We start from the raw sequence: 19,567 nt of genomic DNA, 5'->3' as shown, positions 1-19,567 counted from the left end.
GCCTTATGTTCTTTTCTGACTTTTCAGGTTTGGTGGGTTTTTTGGTTTTAATTTTGATGTAAGAAAATAAACATGGATCCAGAAAGGAGAACTCTTCAGTGAACTCCAATTACAGGACAGTCAATTTTGGTTTGTCAAAAGCTACTTTAAAGATAGCCTAATTATTATGTGATTAAATTACTAGAAACGTGCCTCATCGAGTGCAGTAACATTAAGAAAGAAGTTCCATAAATCTTATTTTGAAGAAAAAAACCAAACAAACAAACCAGCAACTGGCAAATAGTCTAAATTTAGAAGAGCAGAACCTACAGTTTTGGATGCATTAGCAAAGAGGGACTCAGTTACAAAAAGAGCTTTTATCTTCATTCTGTCCTCTGACAATGTGTGGCAAAATGCCCCCCAAATTTGTTAAAACTACTAACCATTACTTCATTTTCAATTTTTTCCCAATACTAATCACTTCAAATTACATTTATGAACAAACTAAGCCTAATGCTGACAATACTACATAACTGGAGTATTCAAGGGCACACAAAATTCAAGTAAATTCCTGGAAATAAATCCATTCCTGAATTTCCTTATTAAGGAAATGTCTAGAAGTAAACTAGAATGGACTGGTAGGTGGCATTAAGTAGGTAGACTTTCTTCTGTTAAATAAGTGGATTTGGAATTTTTCTGTTCAAGTTTTGTAGACACTGGATCTACTTAAACTTAGCTGAGCCTTACTGTGTATTAGATGAAGCTGGGTGTCTCTCTGTGTCTTTATTTTCCATGCCTCTGAGAAGGAAGTTAATACTCATTGAACATATCTTGTTTGGCTGTCCTAACGTTTTTTCATTTATTGTTTTTACAATGGATAGCATGGTCATATTTTCATGGTGATTACCATTACTTGCATAACACTACAAGTTCCAGGTGAAGCATGCTATAGTGTTGCACATTTGAGAGACTCTTGATCTGGGCCATGCCTTGCACAAAGTACTACAGATGATCAGATTTCTACAAGAGACAAAATTTCCCATTCCAAGCATCATAAAACACATGCACACATCTAATTACATAGGGTGACAATAGACAGAAGCAATATGACAGCGTAAGCTCGTATCTTCTACTGGAGGGACAGGCAGAACAAAAGGAAGGAGGAGGGGAGACACCTTTCAGCTTGTTCAAATGTCTGAAACAGCCACTACACAGCTGCACAATTGTTTACTGCTAGTACGAAGAACCGAAGTGAACCAATTAGCTGGAGGAAACACACCGAAGGATATTAATAGATGCTGTAATAATAAATACTGTAATGTCTCCCAATTACAACAGTATAAGCTAACTTTATGCATATTTTTGATACTCCATTTCAGGATTTTTACCAACCAATCACTCATGATTGAAACATCAAACGACCACAACTCTTCATCTTAAACATTTCACAGTGCTCCTGAAGAACTCTGAATAGCAAAAATTTCTCCCAAAATAAGCTGTTTACAGTTCTGAAGCTTTCATGTTTCCCTGTGGATTTTGCAAACATCTAGTTCCAAGAGCTACACAGCATATATCAGCTTAGTTTTTAAAATACTAATTTCATAAACTATATTGCATAGAAGTACTACCTTGACCAACCAGCAACTTACTTCTGTCACCATGAAATTTCCGACATGTTTTTACAGCAACAAATACATCTTCCTTTTTCACTGGCTCTCCCTATATGAACAGAACAAAAATTATTTTTTTAATTGCAGGCTCCACCTTTTAACATTTTATAGGATATGTATGTCCATACATATAATAAAATAGAAAATATCTTTTCGTTGTATAGCATATCAAGTAAAATAGGGTACTAGTAATACACTAGAAAGTACATCTTTGTCTCATGAAAAAAAGGTCACTAGTTGTTTAAAATTCCTGAAATAACAGTATTGAAATACTTTTTCCATTGATGTAGCCTTCTAAAATAAATTAAAACACCTATTAGGAAAAGAGAATGAGCAGTAGAACTTGTTGAACTAAGAATGATTCATCTGAAAAATAATGTTGTCTTAATTTTTTTTGAAATTCATCACTATGAGAACATGTTGAACTGTATCATACTTGGAAAAAGAAGCTTAAATGCTACACAGCAGAAATCTTTGCACTTCCTCCACTGTAAAAATCATTTAACCACTTTTGTTTTCCTTCTTGGCACCTAGAATTTTGCTCTGCTGGAAGCATGGAACATTTACTGGCCTCTAGCAACTCTTAACCCATAAAATCATAAATGCATTATGCTAGAGGTAGAAGAGATGGGTCGTACTTTAATGCACCAAATACTATATTACATTTTATCTTGAGCCTCAAGAAGTTTTAGATTTCCATCTGTGAAAAAAGATTATTTATACTTCAGTATCTCACAGAAATGTAAGGAGGAATACTTTACAGATCACATGCTGTTCAAACATTGTGGTAGAAAGACCCATTAAAGCATATGCAGTATTTGTTTGCCATGAAATATCCTGTGCCACGGAAGGCTTCAAGCATATAAAAAAATAGATAAATGCCAGAACAAACTTTCTTTTTTAAAAAAATTATTCTTAAGGTTTGAGATTTTTAAAGTGAAGTATTATGCATTTTAGTAAGCGTTTTACCTTTACTAAGTAAGTGGTATTTAAAATATGGTACTTACACAGAGTGGCAGAAAATTACTGAACGTTGTTGCACAGCGATCAACCTTATGTGAGCTCACATCATCTGTGCAGAACTCAGGCACCGGAGTAAGATGTGGTCCTTCCCCTTTCTGCCAAATATACAGGGCAATCTATCAAAATAGAAAACATTTATATCATTAATGAAACTGGATAAAAATTCTTAGGGCACAGAAGAAATCATATCACAGGACAAACTTAATAGGAAAACTGAAAAATATGGGATGCTGTAGAAGATTTGTGCCTCAGTTGACTAGCTGCATCCCTTACCTTTTGCTCACATTTCCAGCACCAATATGTAATCTTTCTGCTACAAAAGAAATTCTATAGACAGACAAGTTTTAAAATTTGCTTTATAGAATTACAATTAGTATCGTATATTTAAGCACATCAAAACAACTTCCCTCTTTAACTTTTATAAGAAATGGTAGATTGAATACTTACACCTTCTTTTAAACAAAAATGCTTATTGTGTTGCTCTTTTAAAATTATTTTGATAATTTGGAATAGCCTATGTGGCAATTTTCAGCTTTTCAAAATACATCCATTCTCTGGTGGCAATTTAAAATGCTCAAAATCAGTAATGAAACTTTGAGACGCTGTAAAATAAAATGGATAATGTAACAGATAGGCTATCCTATAGTAGACTCTTGTCCATTTTAAATGTAGCAACAATAAAAAGCCAGCCAAACTTCAGAGAGGAAAAAGGAAGAAGCAAAATGGTGATGTCTTGAAGATAAAAAAACCCCAAACACCACCTTTGTATTTACATCGAACTCATAATGGTAGTATTTCAATCTGTACTTCATGGTACATCGAGAACATTTAGACTTGCTCAACATTTCTACTGCAATACTTTTACACTGCTTGTAACTTTGCCAGACTAAGTATTCAGGGGCGAAAGTTCTACACTGGGTGCCTACCTCAGAACAGTTAGAAGATTAACTTAATTTCATATAAAACTGTTTGAAAACTTGTAAGAACAAAATTAAGTTCTTAAAAATCTAAAAGGCAGAAAACAATATCTCAGTATGTATGTGGATTCAGAGCTTCCCAGCAGCACTGCCATACACTCCCAATTCTGAATGCTTAGTCTCTCTTGACGACAGGCCAAAGATGTGAAAGCACCTTTGGACAAGAACTGTTTGAGCATATACTCAAGATGTAGGAGATCTGGGTTTGAAGTTTGCTCCTGCCTAACTCAGTCAAAAGTTACAGCTTCTAGTTTTCAAAGAGTGCCTGCACCAAGATACCACAGATATTCTGGGACAGACACTCTCCGTGCTACCTCGTGAAACCGAGTTACTGCACAAAAAGCAATATTCTTGGAACCAAAAAGGTAGTGCAGTGAAGGGGAGCCCGACTCTACTGCATGGGAGGAATGGGACTTCTCTAACAGAAGAAAAATCAGTCTTGGGTTCTAGTTTCTGTTTCCCATGTTATCTACTCATATTCCCAATGGCTCTTGCATGGAAAACAAATTAAATACTTCACTGGAAAATGGGACCAGACCCAGCACGCAGCAAAGGCAATGAAAAGGAGTCTCCTTTCCACTGTTTTATGCCTACTTAGGAACTTTAAACCTATACAATTTTAAACGTTAAAGCTTTAAATCCCATCAGGGCCAGAATTCAGCTCCTCTTTTAGTAAATAATCTGATTATTAAGGTATTACTAAGAGGGCATAATATTTCCTTCTCCTAGGCGTTCTGGAGGAACTCAGTCCAAACAAAGCATATTAAGTATGGTCTGGACAAGCCCAAGTCACCAAACCCGTTACAGACTTCTAATTTACAGATGATCATTTTCCTGCCCATCTCATTTAGGTCTCAACATCCTCAGAAAATCAGAACTACCTACATACAGCTCCTTCTGGAACTTGGAATAAAACAAAAGCACCAGTTTGTTACAGGCCCTGTTAGGACTAGAGGCAGGCTTGAGAATACAATATTTTTGAAACTTAAGCTTCCAGGTTTGAAAGATTTTTGATAAGGTACAGTCACATAGTAGAAGACATTAACTGATGAGTTTTTAGCAAGTTGCTGATAACTGGGCCATCATAACTACACATAAGCTCTTAGACCACCTCAACTGCAAAGTAAAAACATGTAGTTTGACTGCACTGAAGAGTTTAAAAGACTTTTCTTCCTTGTAACTGAGTAGATGACTGGGAGCTGTGAGCACAAGCATGGTTACTCCTGCTGCACAGCTGATAGCAACCTGCTAAAATACTGTTAATTCAGCTGCATGTTCTTTCAAGACAGTGAGTTTTGTAGTTTGCAAGTTCTAATTTCTCTTAGCCTTGTCATTATTAAGTGGTCTGTTTATTTGCTGTTTTACCAACGCTGCTGAAAGCACAGATGATCTTAGCATTACAGATGACTTCAACAAAGTAACTAAAGGGAAAGGCCACTCTATATGGAAGAAAAATGAATAAACATTAGTGGCAGTTAAGACAAATACTGTTGACAGGGCCTGAAGTAGAGAAGGAGTATGGAAGTGGCATGTAACACATGCTCAAGGTAAGGAGCAGCCAAAAAACACACATACATCTCCAAGGTTATCTTCTGCCTTGTCACCACATAGACATTATGGAATGTAAGTAGTTCCTGTCCCTGCATTGCAGCTGGAAGACAACGTAACAGCAAGGGATGACATTTCTAAAGAGCTTCCAGGCCACTTTAAGATTCATAAATTCATAACATTGTTTAGGTCAGAAAACACCTTTAAGATCATTGAGTCCAACCATTAACCCAGCACTGCCAAGTCCACCACTGAACCATGTCCCCAAGCGCCACACCTACACATCTCTTAAATGCCTCCAGGGATGGTGACTCAACCACCTCCCTGGGCAGCCTGTTCCAATGCTTGACCACCCTTTCCGTGAATAAATTTTTCCTAATATTCTATCTAAACCTCCCCTGGTGCAACTTGAGGCCATTTCCTCTCACTCTATTGCTTGTTCTGTGGGAGAAGAGACCGAGCCCACCTGCCTACCCCCTCCCTTCAGGCAGCTGCAGAGAGCGATAAGGTCTCCCCTCAGCCTCCTCCTCTCCAGGCTGAACACCCCCAGCTCCCTCAGCTGCTCCTCATCAGACTTGTGCCCCAGCCCCTTCCCCAGCCCCGCTGCCCTTCCCTGGACACGCTCCAGCCCCTCGACGTCCCTCCTGCAGCGAGGGGCCCGACACTGAACCCAGGGTTCGAGGTGCGGCCTCACCAGTGCCCAGTCCAGGGAGCGGTCACTGCCCTGGCCCTGCTGGCCACACTGTTTCTGACACCAGCCAGGACGCTGCTGGCCCCTTGGCCACCTGGGCACACTGGGGGCTCATGCCCAGCCGGCTGTCAGCCAGCACCCCCAGGCCCTTTCCCACCGGGCAGTTCCCAGCCCCCTGCCCCAGCCTGTAGCGCTGCCTGGGGCTGGTGTGACCCACGGGCAGGGCCCGGCACTGAGCCTGGTTGAACCTCACACCACTGGCCTCGGCCCATCGGCCCAGCCTGCCCAGACCCCTCTGCAGAGCCTCCTGCCCTCCCGCAGATCCTGTCCCCCAACTTGGTGTCGTCTGCCAGCTTTCTGAGGGCGCACTCGATCCTCTCATCTAGATCATTGATAAAGAGATTGAACAGGACTGGCCCCAGCACTGAGCCCTGGAGAGCACCACTTGTGACTGGCCACCAGCTGGATGTAACTCCGTTCACCACCACTCTTTGGGCTCGGCCAGCCAGCCAGCTTCTAACCCAGCACAGAGGACACACATGCAAGGTATGCACAGCCCACCTCTCCAGGAGAATGCTGTGGGAGACGATGTCAAAGGCTTCACTAAGGTCCAGGTAGACAACATCCACAGCCTTTCCCTCATCCACTAAGCAGGTCATCTTGTTGTAGAAGGAGACCAGGTTTGTCAAGGAGGACCTGCCTTTCATAAACCCATAATGGCTGGTCCTGACCACCTGGTTGTTCTCTACGTGCAATGTAATGGCACTGAAGATGACCTGCTCCATAACCTTCCCCTGCACCGAGGTCAGGCTGACAGGCCTGTAGCTCCTCAGATCCTCCTTCCTGCCCTTCTTGCAGATGGGCATCACATTGGCCAACCTCCAGTCAACTGGGACCTCCCCAGTCAGCCAGGACTGCTGATAAATGATTGAAAGTGGCTTGGTGAGCCCTTCCATCAGCTCCCTCAGTACCCTCAGGTGGGTCCCATCCAACCCCATAGACTTGTGTGTGTCTAAGCAGTGCAGCAAGTCACTGACCATTTCCCCTTGGATTATGGGGGCTTCACTCTGCTCCCTGTCCCTGTCTTCCAGCTCAGGGGGGCTGGGTACCTGGAGAACAACTGGTCTTACTGTGGAAGACTGAGGCAAAGATGGCATTCAGTACATCAGCCTTTTCCTCATCCTTTGTCATGATGTTTTCCCCCACAACCAATACAGGATGGAGATCCTCCTTCGTCCTCCTGTTGCTAATGTATTTAGAGAAACATTTTTTATTGCCTTTTACAGCAGTAACCAGATGAATTTCCAGTTGGGCTTTTCCCCTTTTGATTTTCTCCCTGCATAACCTCACAACATCCTTGTAGTCCTCCTGAGTTGCCTGCCCCTTCTTCCAGAGGTGGCCAACTCTCCTTTTTTCCCCGAGTTCCAGCCAAAGCTCTGTTCAGCCAGGCCCGTCTTCCCCACCAGCTCGTCTTTCGGCTCATGGAGACAGCCGGCTCCTGCGCTTTAGGACTTCCTTCCTGAAGAATGTCCAGCCTTCCTGGACCCCTGGGCCCTTCAGGACTGCCTCCCAAGGGACTCTGCCAACCAGGCTCCTAAACAGGCCAAAGTGCCCTCCTGAAGTCCAAGGCAGCAGTTCTGCTGACCCCCTCCTTACCCCTCTGAGAATCAAAACCACTGTCATCTTCTGATTGCTGTGCCCAAGACAGCCTCCAACCCACAAGTCCTTCTCTGTTCACAAACATCAGGTCCAGCGAGATGCCTTCCCTAGTTGGCTCCCTCACCAGCTGTGTCAGGAAGGTCTCTTCCACGTGCTCCAGGAACTCTTGTGGACTGTTTCCTCTCTGCTGCATTGGACTTTCAGCAGACAGCTGGTAAGGTGAAGTCCCCCACGAGAACAAGGGCTAGCGACTGTGAGACTTCTCCCAGCTGCTTACAGAATATTTTGTCTGCTTCTTCATCCTGGCTGGGTGGTCTATAACAGACTCCCACCACAATGTCTGCCCTGTTGGCCGTCCCCCTGAGTCTTGCCCATAAACACTCAACCCTATCACCACCATCATCAAGCTCCAGGCAATCAAAACACTCCCTAACACACAGCTACCCAACTGCCTCTCCCTCCTTGCCTATCTCTTCTGAAGAGTTCATACCATCCACTGCAGCCCTCCAGCTGTGCGAGTCATCCCACCACGTTTCTGTGATGGCAGCTATGCCAGTTCCCCTGCTGCACAATGGCTTCCAGCTGCTCCCGTTTGTTGCCCACAGTGTGTGCAGTGGTGTAGATGCACTTCAGTTGGGCTATTGATCTCGGGGGAGAAGGCCTAATTGCCAAGCGCTTCCGTGGTTTCTAACACATCAATAAGCCTCGCATCTTTCCTGCCATGTGGATCTCTATCCCCTGCCTCCACGGACACAGCAGATTGAAGGACCTCACTAGCACAACGTCCCTCAAACAGTGGCGTGCTGCCACCAGGCTTACCTCTAGCGAGCCTTCTTTTATCTGTTTCCCCCTTCAAATGCAGTTTTAAGCTCTTTCAGTGAGCACTGATAACTCCTGTGCAAAGATCCTTTGTCCCTTTTGTGACAGGTGCACCCCATCTGTTGCCAGCAGGCCTGCTGTCGTGTAAACTGACCCGTGATTGAAAACCCCAAAATTCTGCCAGTGACACCAGGCTCAGAGCCAGGTATCGATCTGCTGGCTCCTCCTGTTTCTTCCCTTGCCATTCCCTGCAACTGGAAGGACAGAGGAGAACATCACTTGTGCTCCTGATCCTTTAACCAGTTGTCCCTGTATTAGTTCAGAATTCAGCTACTCAGAATTAATGTCTATCACATGAACCAACAAAGAAGCAACAATCCTGCAGCACTGAAGATATTTAACAATTGTAACGTGAATTATTTATGAAAGTTCATAATGTGCTAAGATCTCCCACTGAATAATGGAATCTTCAACAGGCAGCCTTAGAAAGGTGTGAAGCTATCATATTGCAGAAGTGAGTTTAGAACGCCAGTCTGGGTTACAGCACAGGATGACAAACTGTTCCTAAAATGATGGAAATGGATTTACAATAAAAAGACATAAATATTCTTAGTCTGAGTTCTAGTTCAAATCTAATGTTAAATATACAAAAAAATCCATTGTTCACTTCCAATTCTGAAAAAGCATCAGGGAATATGCTCGACATTGGTAAAGGGTTTTTGTCATGCTGCTGCTCATTTGTAGCTATTTTTTTTTTAGACTTTTTGAAAATGCACATATTTTCAAGATAGGCTTCCCTGATGGAAAGTAATATAAATGTTACAGATATAAGAAACGGGGACTTAGAAAGTAGTAGAGTGAAAAAAGTCTTATACAGAGCCAAATAAAATACCAAAGATTAGAGGCACATGTTATTAGCACTCTCTCAAACTAAACATTCCTTAAAACATTTATCATCCTTCATAAATTTAAACCTTACTAACAATTACTAAAGATCACAGTTTATATCCTTTGATTTGTTGTCAATCTTGATTCACTTAAGAAGCACGTAGAGATAAAAATGATTTAAGAAGATGATGATGATTTATGAAATAAGTGAGGGGGAATGGAACTGTCTCTACGGAGACATGAGACTGTGCAGAAAGAACGACTACAGGGCTGCAATAGGTTATCAATGGCAATAAATTTGAAATGAAACTTATGCAATGAACTGCTCACAGAATAAGGAGTGGATGGAAGTAATTTTGCCAGTCAAGTGATCAATTGTTTTTCATTAAGCAATCTGTGGCACATAAAAGAAATGTCTGCTAATGATTTATTTTTTTTTTAATGATACTATGTTTAGAGGCTTTGTCAGTGCTGAGGTAGACTGGAATACTGGGAATACAGGAATGACTTTGAGGCAACTTACAAAAAGATTAACAGTGTGAAGCCCAAGGTCTTGCATTTAGAAAAATTAACAAGAGGAAAGAAACAGCTTGTTGGCTTGTTTCACGTAGCAAAATAAAAGCTGAGAGGTGTCCAATTGCTTTTGAGAAATACATCAGTCAAGGAGGGGAAACTATGTGAAAGAACAGTGTTGGCACAAATCCAAATTCATGTAAATATGCCACCAATTTATACTCTACATACACACTATAGATTCATGTTGGAAGTAAGGAGGTTTATAACCATCACAGAATAAAGATCTGGAACAGCAGCAGTAGTTTTAAGTAAGGTCAGTTGGGGGAGGGGGGTGGGTGGGGGCTGGAACCACATTTTATAGCTGACTTTTAGGAGTTTTTAACAATTAAAATGAATTCACAATCACTCATAATTTCAGGCCAAAATCTGCAAGTTTATTCCAAATTCATCCTCCCCTTCCACCCTGGTTCAGGAGTTGACTTTGGTGTCAGTACAAAACCCTGGGCTGCACAGACATTTTTAAGGCAGAAGAAATAAAAAAGCTTTAGAAAAGTAGCACTGATACTCTTTCAGATCCTCCCACTCCTTTCTCCTCATGTTCCTTCCAGTCAGCTCATCCTCTGGAAGACCTAGTGGTTATCTTTTAAAACTGTTGCAAACCAGAGGCAAAAATATTTTCCAGATTTCCATACTGCAAATTGCAAAGCTGATTATTCACACATCAGTTAGGATGCTGAGAGTACTTAATCCAAACTCCATCTTATTTAGCTCTCTAGAGTCTGATTTAGAAAGTGAGCGAGGCAGGCTAATACCTGAGATACTATTCACATGAGCTTATGCTTCATGAATTGGAAGTCTTTCTCCTTCTTTATAGAGCAAGACTTAGAAGAAACCTGACTGCATACAACCATGTATTCGCATACAAATGCAATTTTATTTATGAATTCTTCTATGCTTGAAATAGTTTTAAAGTATTACAATATTCTAAAGGAAGGGAAAGAAATTAAACGTGCCATTGCAGTCAAACTCTTTAGCAACATCTAAGAAAAATCTATTATTTCCATAGTAATTTATCACAATTCATATACATAGATTTTAGACAATTCTTCTTTCATCACATTACTGCTTACCTCATGCTTTAAATCTATCGTGAAGTCTGACTTGAGTGGTTCACTTTTCAGCTTCTTTGCAAGCCTATAAAGATGAAGAAATTTACTCAAAAACATATTAAAAAAATAAACCATTCATTAGTGTAGGCAGCAAAGTGTGGCTGATATTATTGACCATCTTACCGGGGGAGGGTTGGGGGGTGGGGGTGTGTGTGTGAGGAAATCACACCACTGTATTTATTGCCCCATGAAGCAACTTATATCTCTTTTTCTTTTTTTTTTTTTCCTCATCTGAGTACAAGGGTGATGATATTTGTTTTCAGCACACACATTTGATACATCCTTCCTACCCAAGAAGAAAGTTTTCATCTGGAGTAGACAGTCTGGCACAGTATTTTTAACAGATCAAAAGCCGCAGTGCATTTAAGGCTCAATATTGATCAGCATCTCAAAATTCAGACAGTATTCTCTTTTTTGTGTATTCCAAGGACCAGTATTTAGGCACCTTCAATTTATGAACACATCAATCCTTGCTACAGCAAGGTGCATTCAACTTCTGAAATCTACGAACTTTTCAGATCTCATTTAAAAACTAAGCATCTAATCTGAAATAAATATCTAGGTTGCCTCTATAGCATCACAAACAGTTCTAGAGGGCAACACAGTCACTCTTAAGACCCATGAATAGAACTGCTGTCTGGAGGAGAATACATTTTTAAAATGACAAGAGATGGTACTGAACCAGTTGAATAACTAGTCCTGGACAACTATTAACTAGCTGGTGTGATGTAGAGCAAAATATATCATACGCACAGCAACGATACAGAAATCTGCTTCTGTACTCTTGTCTACTAATGAATTCTTAAGTGTTTCTTTGTAATAATTATGCTTGGAATGTATAGAATAAGGAATAAATTGAATTTTATCAAAGCAGTATTTTCTGGGTAAGTGTAGTGGGAGCCCAAATCTCTGTAGGCATACCTGGAGCTAGCTGCACATTACTGTGCCTGGTTGAACATCTTCCCACACACCTGAGATCCTCAGACTAAAGCAGACTTCATGTATCAGCATGGACACTGCTCATATTGGTGGCAGCAGCAAAAGCTCGATGTAGGCTCTGAAGTTAAATCCATGAGAGGCCAGCCTGCACTGGCTGAGCACATCCCAAGCTGTCTGCCATAGCTAAGCTGCAATCAGAGCTTCAGTTCAAAAACAGCTCAAAATTAACATTTGACTTTGCATATCTACACGACCTGCAATAAACCTTCAACTGTTCTGCAAGAACATCTTCACCTTTTATATAAAAAATTAATCCATATGAAATCATAACTCATTAAAATAACATTGATTAGCACCTAGGAAAACTGTATAAATTAAACATTCTTAATTACTATCAATAAACAAGAAGTGATTAAAAATTCAAGTCTTACTTGTTAACGAGGGGAATGCTAAGCGCCCAACCAGCAGCAAAATCTGGAAATTTAAAGACTGTAGGATTTTCAGCAAAGGCATAATGGTGAATTATTGTAGATTCTTCATCATATAATGCTTTACCTAAAAACCACTCCTGTAAAAGGAATATAGGAAACAATTTTGTTCATCTACAGCATCCTTTTAGTGAAGATGACAACTGCATTCATGCTGAATAAAGCAAACCTGAAAACAAAAACAAGGGAAGCATACTGTTCACAATAATCCAGACAAAAAATTGTACTTGGTAAGAAATGAAACTACAGGCAGTTCTCTGAATTTAAATACACATGGCAGGTTCAAACTCCAGCATATGCCCTAGATCCCACCCGTTCCAAGAGCACTGAATCCCAAAATCACAGAAGGGTTGAGGTTGGAAGGGGGCTCTTGAGATCATCTAGTCCTATCCCTCTACTCAAGCAGGGTCAGCCAGACCAGGCTGCCTAGGACTCTGTACAGTCGTGTTTTGAGTACACTCCACAACATCTCTGTGCAACCTGGTCCAATATTTGACCACGCAAATTGATTACCAACTACTGACTAGACAGACACTCGAAAGCACTACATTCAGGAACTTGATATATACTCATTTTGAATTTCCATCTGTCTAGCCTTTTCTATACTAGGGAAGTTAAAAAGGAAATACATTTTAAATACCTTGATCTTCAAAGCAGTTAAATGAAGAGGGTCCCAAGTATGCATTTTTAAAGTAAAAAATTAAGTAGTAGTAGTAGAGTTTTAAAAAAGTGCTTAAGAATTTACTACTGACTCTGCTGTACCTGAAAATAATTAGCATATTTTACTACTATTTCTTTAACATTACTGTCAGTTGTCTTAATATTTCTGTTTAGAGTGGATATAAAACAAATATTCCCCAACATTTTTGCAGAATAAGGACTGTAATGAAGGGAAAAAAGAATGTAAGTGTATATATAATTAAAAAAATAAATGGCTTTTCAGGCCTGCAAGTACAAACAATGAATCAGAATTCTGAATCACCTTAATGGTTATATTAAATCTTTAAAGCGTGAAGTTCCTTGCATCATGACAATAAATCTGGCTTTTCTTTTTCCTGACAATTTATCATCACTAAAATAGATTCAAAGTTAGGGCAAATGTTTTTTCATGAAAGATTCTCCTTCTCCACACTCCCTGCGCTCTAATCTGTATTAGATTACTAATTAGATTACTGCACTCAGCGCCTCACACATGTATACATACATGTATAGTCCTGGCTGGACTAATTAGTAATCTAATGTTAGATTTTTCTCCCCTTTTAAGTTCCCTAGTGTAAAAGAGGCTAGACAGATGGAATTTCAAAGCGGATATATGCAAGTTCCCGAATGCAACAATGAAAAATTCCTTCAAGGTATTAGCACAGTTCACAGACTTCACCTGAGATGATTACTACAAAATTCAAGACACCAGGGAAAATATTCAAGCAAAAATACTTGTAGAAACACCTAGCAAAAATAACCACAACAGCTTAACCCAAGAGGATCTTGTGTCTCAGTAGCCATCTTTCTAACTCCCAGCAGATGTTGCTATATAGACTGAGCTAAATTTTATAGCTCCCCAGAGTTCAGGAGCAATGAGTGAGATTTGGTCAGGGCACGGTAGAGTCAGCTAACAGCAGGAGAGGTCTGCATGCACCATGAGACAACTCCAGCTAAAGCCAACCAGCTGAGCCTGGCAGGAGTATGCAAGCACGGCTGCCCCAGAGGACATTCAGCCTGGCAACGTCCTCAGCTTCCAGCCAGGACTCAACCTGGCTCCACAAAAGGCCAGCCCTCAAGAGCTACCAGTGATGCTTGTCTTGCTGCACACATTGAGTCAAACCCATGGGGTGCTGCCTGCTTCAAGAACCCCACCTCTACAAGGATGGCCAGGACCTGTACAAACAACCATGAGTCAAAGAAATGGGATGCTGCCTCTGACAAGGAACACTGACTTTCCAAGGGACTGATACAAGTGTAACATGGTGTGCACGTGTATGTATACATGTGTGAGGCGCTGAGTGCATTTCCCATGAATTCTCAAAAAAACCTAAATTGAATATATCTTGTATTTGTCTAGCGACTTCCCCAGGTAACACAAATGCTGAAAACTTGTTTGGTCCCATAAGCCTCAAGAGGCACATGGAGATAAGAGGTACGTGTTCAGTAATCTATTGAGGAAACAGCCAAAGTTAAACTGACACAACACAATATATGGAGAAGGTAACAGTGGGGATTTTTTTCCATCTGTAGACAGTTTTTTTCTGGACCTTCACTTTGTTATGCTAGAGTGAAAAAAATCTTTACTTATCCTGATTATGCATGCTAGTTTTTACACCAAAACCATCTATGGATTAAAAAACCGAAACAACCAACCAACCACTGTAATTCCTCTATAAACCACAGAAAATTAAACCCATACATATACCCTCCTCAGGCTTTCACATAATATTATTTCTAGCAATATTAAGCCACAAATCACAGTGAAGGCATTTGAAGTTACAGCCAATACGCTCCAAGCTTATTTGGTCATAACATTGTTTATTTACTACACTGATATGTAGAACAAGTCAATTTGTGCAGGCTGGCTTACAAGATTATATTAGTTACATGTAAAGGAACTTAAAAACTAATTTAAGGAATTATGGTAATCTAATTGCATATTGGCAAAAATGTAGATTAAAAAAAAAAGAATGTGATTTATCACATTATGGGTAACTACCATCCACCAGATCAGTTAATATATTGTGCTTCAAAAATGGCAAAAATCACCTACCTTTAGTAAAAGCACTCCAAAGTCTTTAGACCACTTTAATAGCTAAAGGGATGTGATGCAACAAAACTCAATACCAGACCTCAAGGAGGTGTCAGAGGTGACTTTACCTACCTTCCTAATCAAGTTGATTCTACCTACTCACTTTTGTATTCACTTATCTACAAATACCACGACAAGCACACCAAATTCATCTGTTCAAGACTTGTGTCTGACACAGAGGACAGGAGATTTCAGCTGTTACATCCTCACTGTGTGTTACTACAACATATTGTGAGTTTTTATGATTCTCAAAGACAAACTGTTCTTTAGACAGGCCTTTTATATCCTTTAGGTATCAACAGCTACTAAGTCATTGCTTCCCATCAGCTCAGTCTACTTATTCTGGGTATCCTTGGAGCTGTAGTCTATCATCCTGTTAGGATGACAGGAGGAGGAGTGGCACATACAATTTAGTTTAACCTTGCTGGTGTCTTCCATTATGAAAGCACAGGTTGAATCAATCTGCTGTTGAAACAGAATCACAGACGGGTTGAGGTTGGAAGGGAACTCTGGGGATCATCTGGTCTAACTTCCTGTACTCAAGCAGGGCCACCTATACAGCAGGCTTCCCAGAACCACATCCAGATGGCTTGTGAGATGTCTCCAAGGATGGAGACTCCACAACCACTCTGGACAACCTGTGTCAGTGCTCGGTCACTCTCATAGTAAAAAAGTCTTTCCTGATGGTCAGATGCAATTGACTATCCAAGTGCTTGCCTTGAGGCCTTTATGTAAATCAGACATTCCTCACTGTTTTTTAGTTTTATTGCTGTCCATAATGTCCTTGGTTTTCAATGCAGGTCAGTCTCTTAACATTCCTCCACAGCCTCATGATGCTTTTACACATCTGTTTTCACTCAATATTACACTTGTATCAGTCTCAACAGTTCTGTTACTAGTCCACATCCAGACTGAAGAGCTGAAGATTCATCAGCTATTCACATGCCCCTTGTAGACATTTTATTGTGATTAATGTATACTACCTTTTTATTATGCAGACTGCTGATATTTTAAAATGAATAATGAATGAGCTCATTCTGGTCTAACTCATCTTAGATTTTGTGACTGATGGTCTACTACTGTATATAAGGAATCAGTTATGGACTGTTACACTAAGATGACAATTGCTATGTAAAAAAGCAAAACATTTTCCTTCTAAGGCAGATTGGGACATAATCTGTTATTGTAACAGAATTTACATGTAATGCAAAGGAGAGTTTAAAACTGGTGTAAGGATAGCAACTACAACCAAAAGATTTATGTGTCTATTCTGAGAACATCGATTTGGAGTAGATGCTTCTGAAACAGAAATAAATGGATATTCCAGAGGCCTGAATATATTCAGTCAGTCATTTCAAAGACAGAGTGTTTAAAAATGTAAGACTTCTGAATTATTGTTATTATATTATTACTATCATTTCAGAAAAGAATTATGAGAAAACACAACAAGGCCATGTGACTGCAAAATAAGTAAATATGCTAAAGTAAGACCTGAAGCAGAGTTTAATACACAGTCAAGGTAACAATAAATAGGCAAAACATTTCACACAGGAGATTTTGGCTTCTTTTATTCCAGGCAAAGGATGTACATCAAGCTGATTTTTTTTCTGAACACTAAGAATTCTAAACATCAACACCTTTCGTGTCAGTTTTGTTGCCAAATTTACTTTGTTCCTAGGTGACTGCATTTTTCTTTTGTTCTGCAGGTCTTTTGGTGTTATTTCTTTTCTAGCAGGTAAAGAAAACTGTCTTATCACCAAGACAGTTCAGAAACAGAATGCAAATAAAATATCCTACTATATTAGATCAGAGACAGTCAAACTAACATCAGCCATTCTGTCTGATGATAATCAGAACTGATGACAGACAAGAAAATGGGGATAAGGGACCACACAGCAGACTATATTAATCTTTTTACTGATGCTACATCATTTTCAGGCTATCCACAGAAGGAATCTTCTCTCTGCTCAAATTTAACAGTTCTTCAACAGCTAGACAGACGTTTATACTGCTGACACTCAGCCTCAGCAAAAGAAATCTATCCCACTATTTTAAGCTGTTTGAATACATCTTTTCCAATGTTTGGAGCTCTGAGTCATCCAGGCAGTGTTATAAAATTAAATTCTGGACCACCAAAACTGTTTCATAACTGGGAATTCTAAAACTCTGTATTTATAATTTTGTACTTAGAATTATTCCACATTTCATCTAAAAACCCATTCAAGCACATTCAAAAGAAAGTTAAATATCTAGATTTTTATTTCACCTTAGACCCGTCAAATCTTCCAAGTGTTTCTAGCAGCTTTACAACTTGTATTCTTGTATCTTCTTCACAGAAGAAAATCCATGAGGAGTTCCTACCATAGGTAACAGAGAAGCTAACAAAAGAAATTAACATTTTACTAACAAACTGGCTTATGAGCAGAATGATAGACTCAACCCACATTCCCCAAAAATACTTTGCAATCAATTATTTACTCAAACAGAAACTGAAACTTTTACTGCTTAGAATTACATATCAAAGGACTACAGTAAATGGATGAAGATACTGCCTCTGCTGCTATCTATTTATATAGCACCACTTATTCCAGAAAGAAAGGAATAGAGATACATAAAGAACGTCTGCTTAGAGATGTATAGTACTATAGGTCTAATAGCCACCTATGAATTCAGAAGTTTATAGACAGCAGTTTAAGTTACCTTCCCCTCTGTACCTTAACTTTCTACCAAGAAGCCCCACTGCTGGGCATCTAACACCATTGCAACAATCATGAAAATGCTTAATGACAGGTTCTCTCACAGCTGTTTTGATACTGATCATCCCCAACCTAAAAGCCTTATTAGCTTTTCCAGTACAATGAAACTACACAGACTGAAGGGACTCCCCTACCTTCCTCAAAGCCAACGCTAATCTCAAAGCAGGATATCAGACTCCTTCAGAAATGTCTCATACCTTATTTCTCTACAGCTCCCAGCTTAATTCTTCCAACACTTAACAAAAAAAAAAAGGCCTTATTAATTCATGACACACACAAAAAAAATCCCAGTCTTTACCTGTCTAGTTTCCTTTGCAGGGCTTTTACATTGATTAATTAAACAAATCATCTGAGGAGAGGGATAAGAAAATTAACACCCATAAACATCACATATTTCTTCCTCTACAGCACTGTCTACAGATAAAATTAGCAATGGAAATAAACAGCAGAAATTTAAGTCAGCAAAAATAATCTGAAAAGGGCAATAGGGTCATTTATATTTTAGGGAATGGTATTTGAGTAAAAACCAAAACAAAACACACCAAAACCCAACACCAAACCCACCATCTGAGAACTACTTATGCTAGAACATGTGATACCTTCTTCCTCTGTAGGTCATTTAATTACATGCTAGAAGCACCAGATGGTCACCAGGTGCTGAACTAGTTGTCTTTTTCCATCTGGGACAAGTCATTGTGCTGGCTTGGGTGGGATGGAGTTAATTTCCTCCACAGTAGCTGCTACGAGGCTATGTTTTGGATTTGTGCTGAAAACACTGTCGATAACACTGGGATGGTTTAGTTCCCGCTGAGCAGCGCTTACACAGCACCAAGGCCTTTTCTGCCTCTCACGCTGCCCCACCAGTGAGTGGGCTGGGGGTGCACAAGAGGTTGGGAGGGGACACAAGCGGGACAGCTGACCCCGACTGACTGAAGGGATATTCCATACCACATGACATCATGCTCAGCATATAAAGCTGGTGGAAGAGGGAACGAAGGAAGGGGATGTTCAGAGTGATGGTGTTTGTCTTCCCTAGTAGCCGTTATGTGTGATGGAGCCCGGCTTTCCTGGAGGTGACTGAGCACTTGCCTGCCAATGGGAGGCCGTGAATGGATTCTTTGTTTTGCTTTGCTTGTGCACACAGCTTTTGCTTTACCTATTAAACTGTCTTTATCTCAACCCATGAGTTTTTTCACTTTTATCCTCTGATTCTCTTCTTCATCCCACCGTGGGGATGAACGGGCAAGCATCTGCGTGGGGCTGAGTTGCTGGCTGGGGTTAAACCATGACAGTCATCTTCCTATAACACCACCTTTCCTCTGTGTCTTGCAACAGTATTTGATTATTCACTGCTTTCTGCTTACGATACTTAATCTGCTAAACTCTAATAGCCAGAAAAACTCACGATCCATTCATCCCTTTAGTTTATAAAAGCATATGCTTGTTGCCTGCTCAACACTGAAAGCTGAGCAAGTCTTTGCCATTCAAGCAAGCAAACAAGATACAATCAGCTGGGAAAGACGCTTCCTAGCTGTTCCTTCTAAAACTTGCCAAACAAGTACAGAAAGGGCATCAAACACCCTCACGTTTTTACAAATGTATAGTACTCAATGCCTTGTGAAGACTGAAGGCTTTTCTCTCATGCTTTAGT

At 40.2% G+C, this 19,567-nt stretch overlaps 1 protein-coding gene across 4 annotated transcripts in view; it reads right to left on the bottom strand.

Moving 5' to 3' along the window:
- The window catches only part of B3GLCT (beta 3-glucosyltransferase), a 69,647-nt gene that overhangs the window by 13,312 nt on the left and 36,768 nt on the right, over positions 1 to 19,567 (bottom strand). For all 4 annotated transcript variants that reach the window (XM_055702352.1, XM_055702354.1, XM_055702355.1 and 1 more), the window contains 5 exons: positions 17,427 to 17,538; positions 12,310 to 12,446; positions 10,901 to 10,964; positions 2,657 to 2,788; positions 1,629 to 1,698 (listed from right to left, as the gene is read on the bottom strand). In XM_055702352.1, coding sequence (XP_055558327.1) covers positions 1,629 to 1,698; positions 2,657 to 2,788; positions 10,901 to 10,964; positions 12,310 to 12,446; positions 17,427 to 17,538 — 515 coding nt within the window. The remainder of the gene's footprint in view (positions 1 to 1,628; positions 1,699 to 2,656; positions 2,789 to 10,900; positions 10,965 to 12,309; positions 12,447 to 17,426; positions 17,539 to 19,567) is intronic.

Source organism: Falco cherrug, chromosome 2, assembly GCF_023634085.1.
Source record: "Falco cherrug isolate bFalChe1 chromosome 2, bFalChe1.pri, whole genome shotgun sequence".
NCBI classification, from domain to species: Eukaryota; Metazoa; Chordata; class Aves; order Falconiformes; family Falconidae; genus Falco; species Falco cherrug.
Note: the sequence above shows the minus strand (reverse complement) of the source record. Positions and strands in the feature narration are given on the sequence as shown.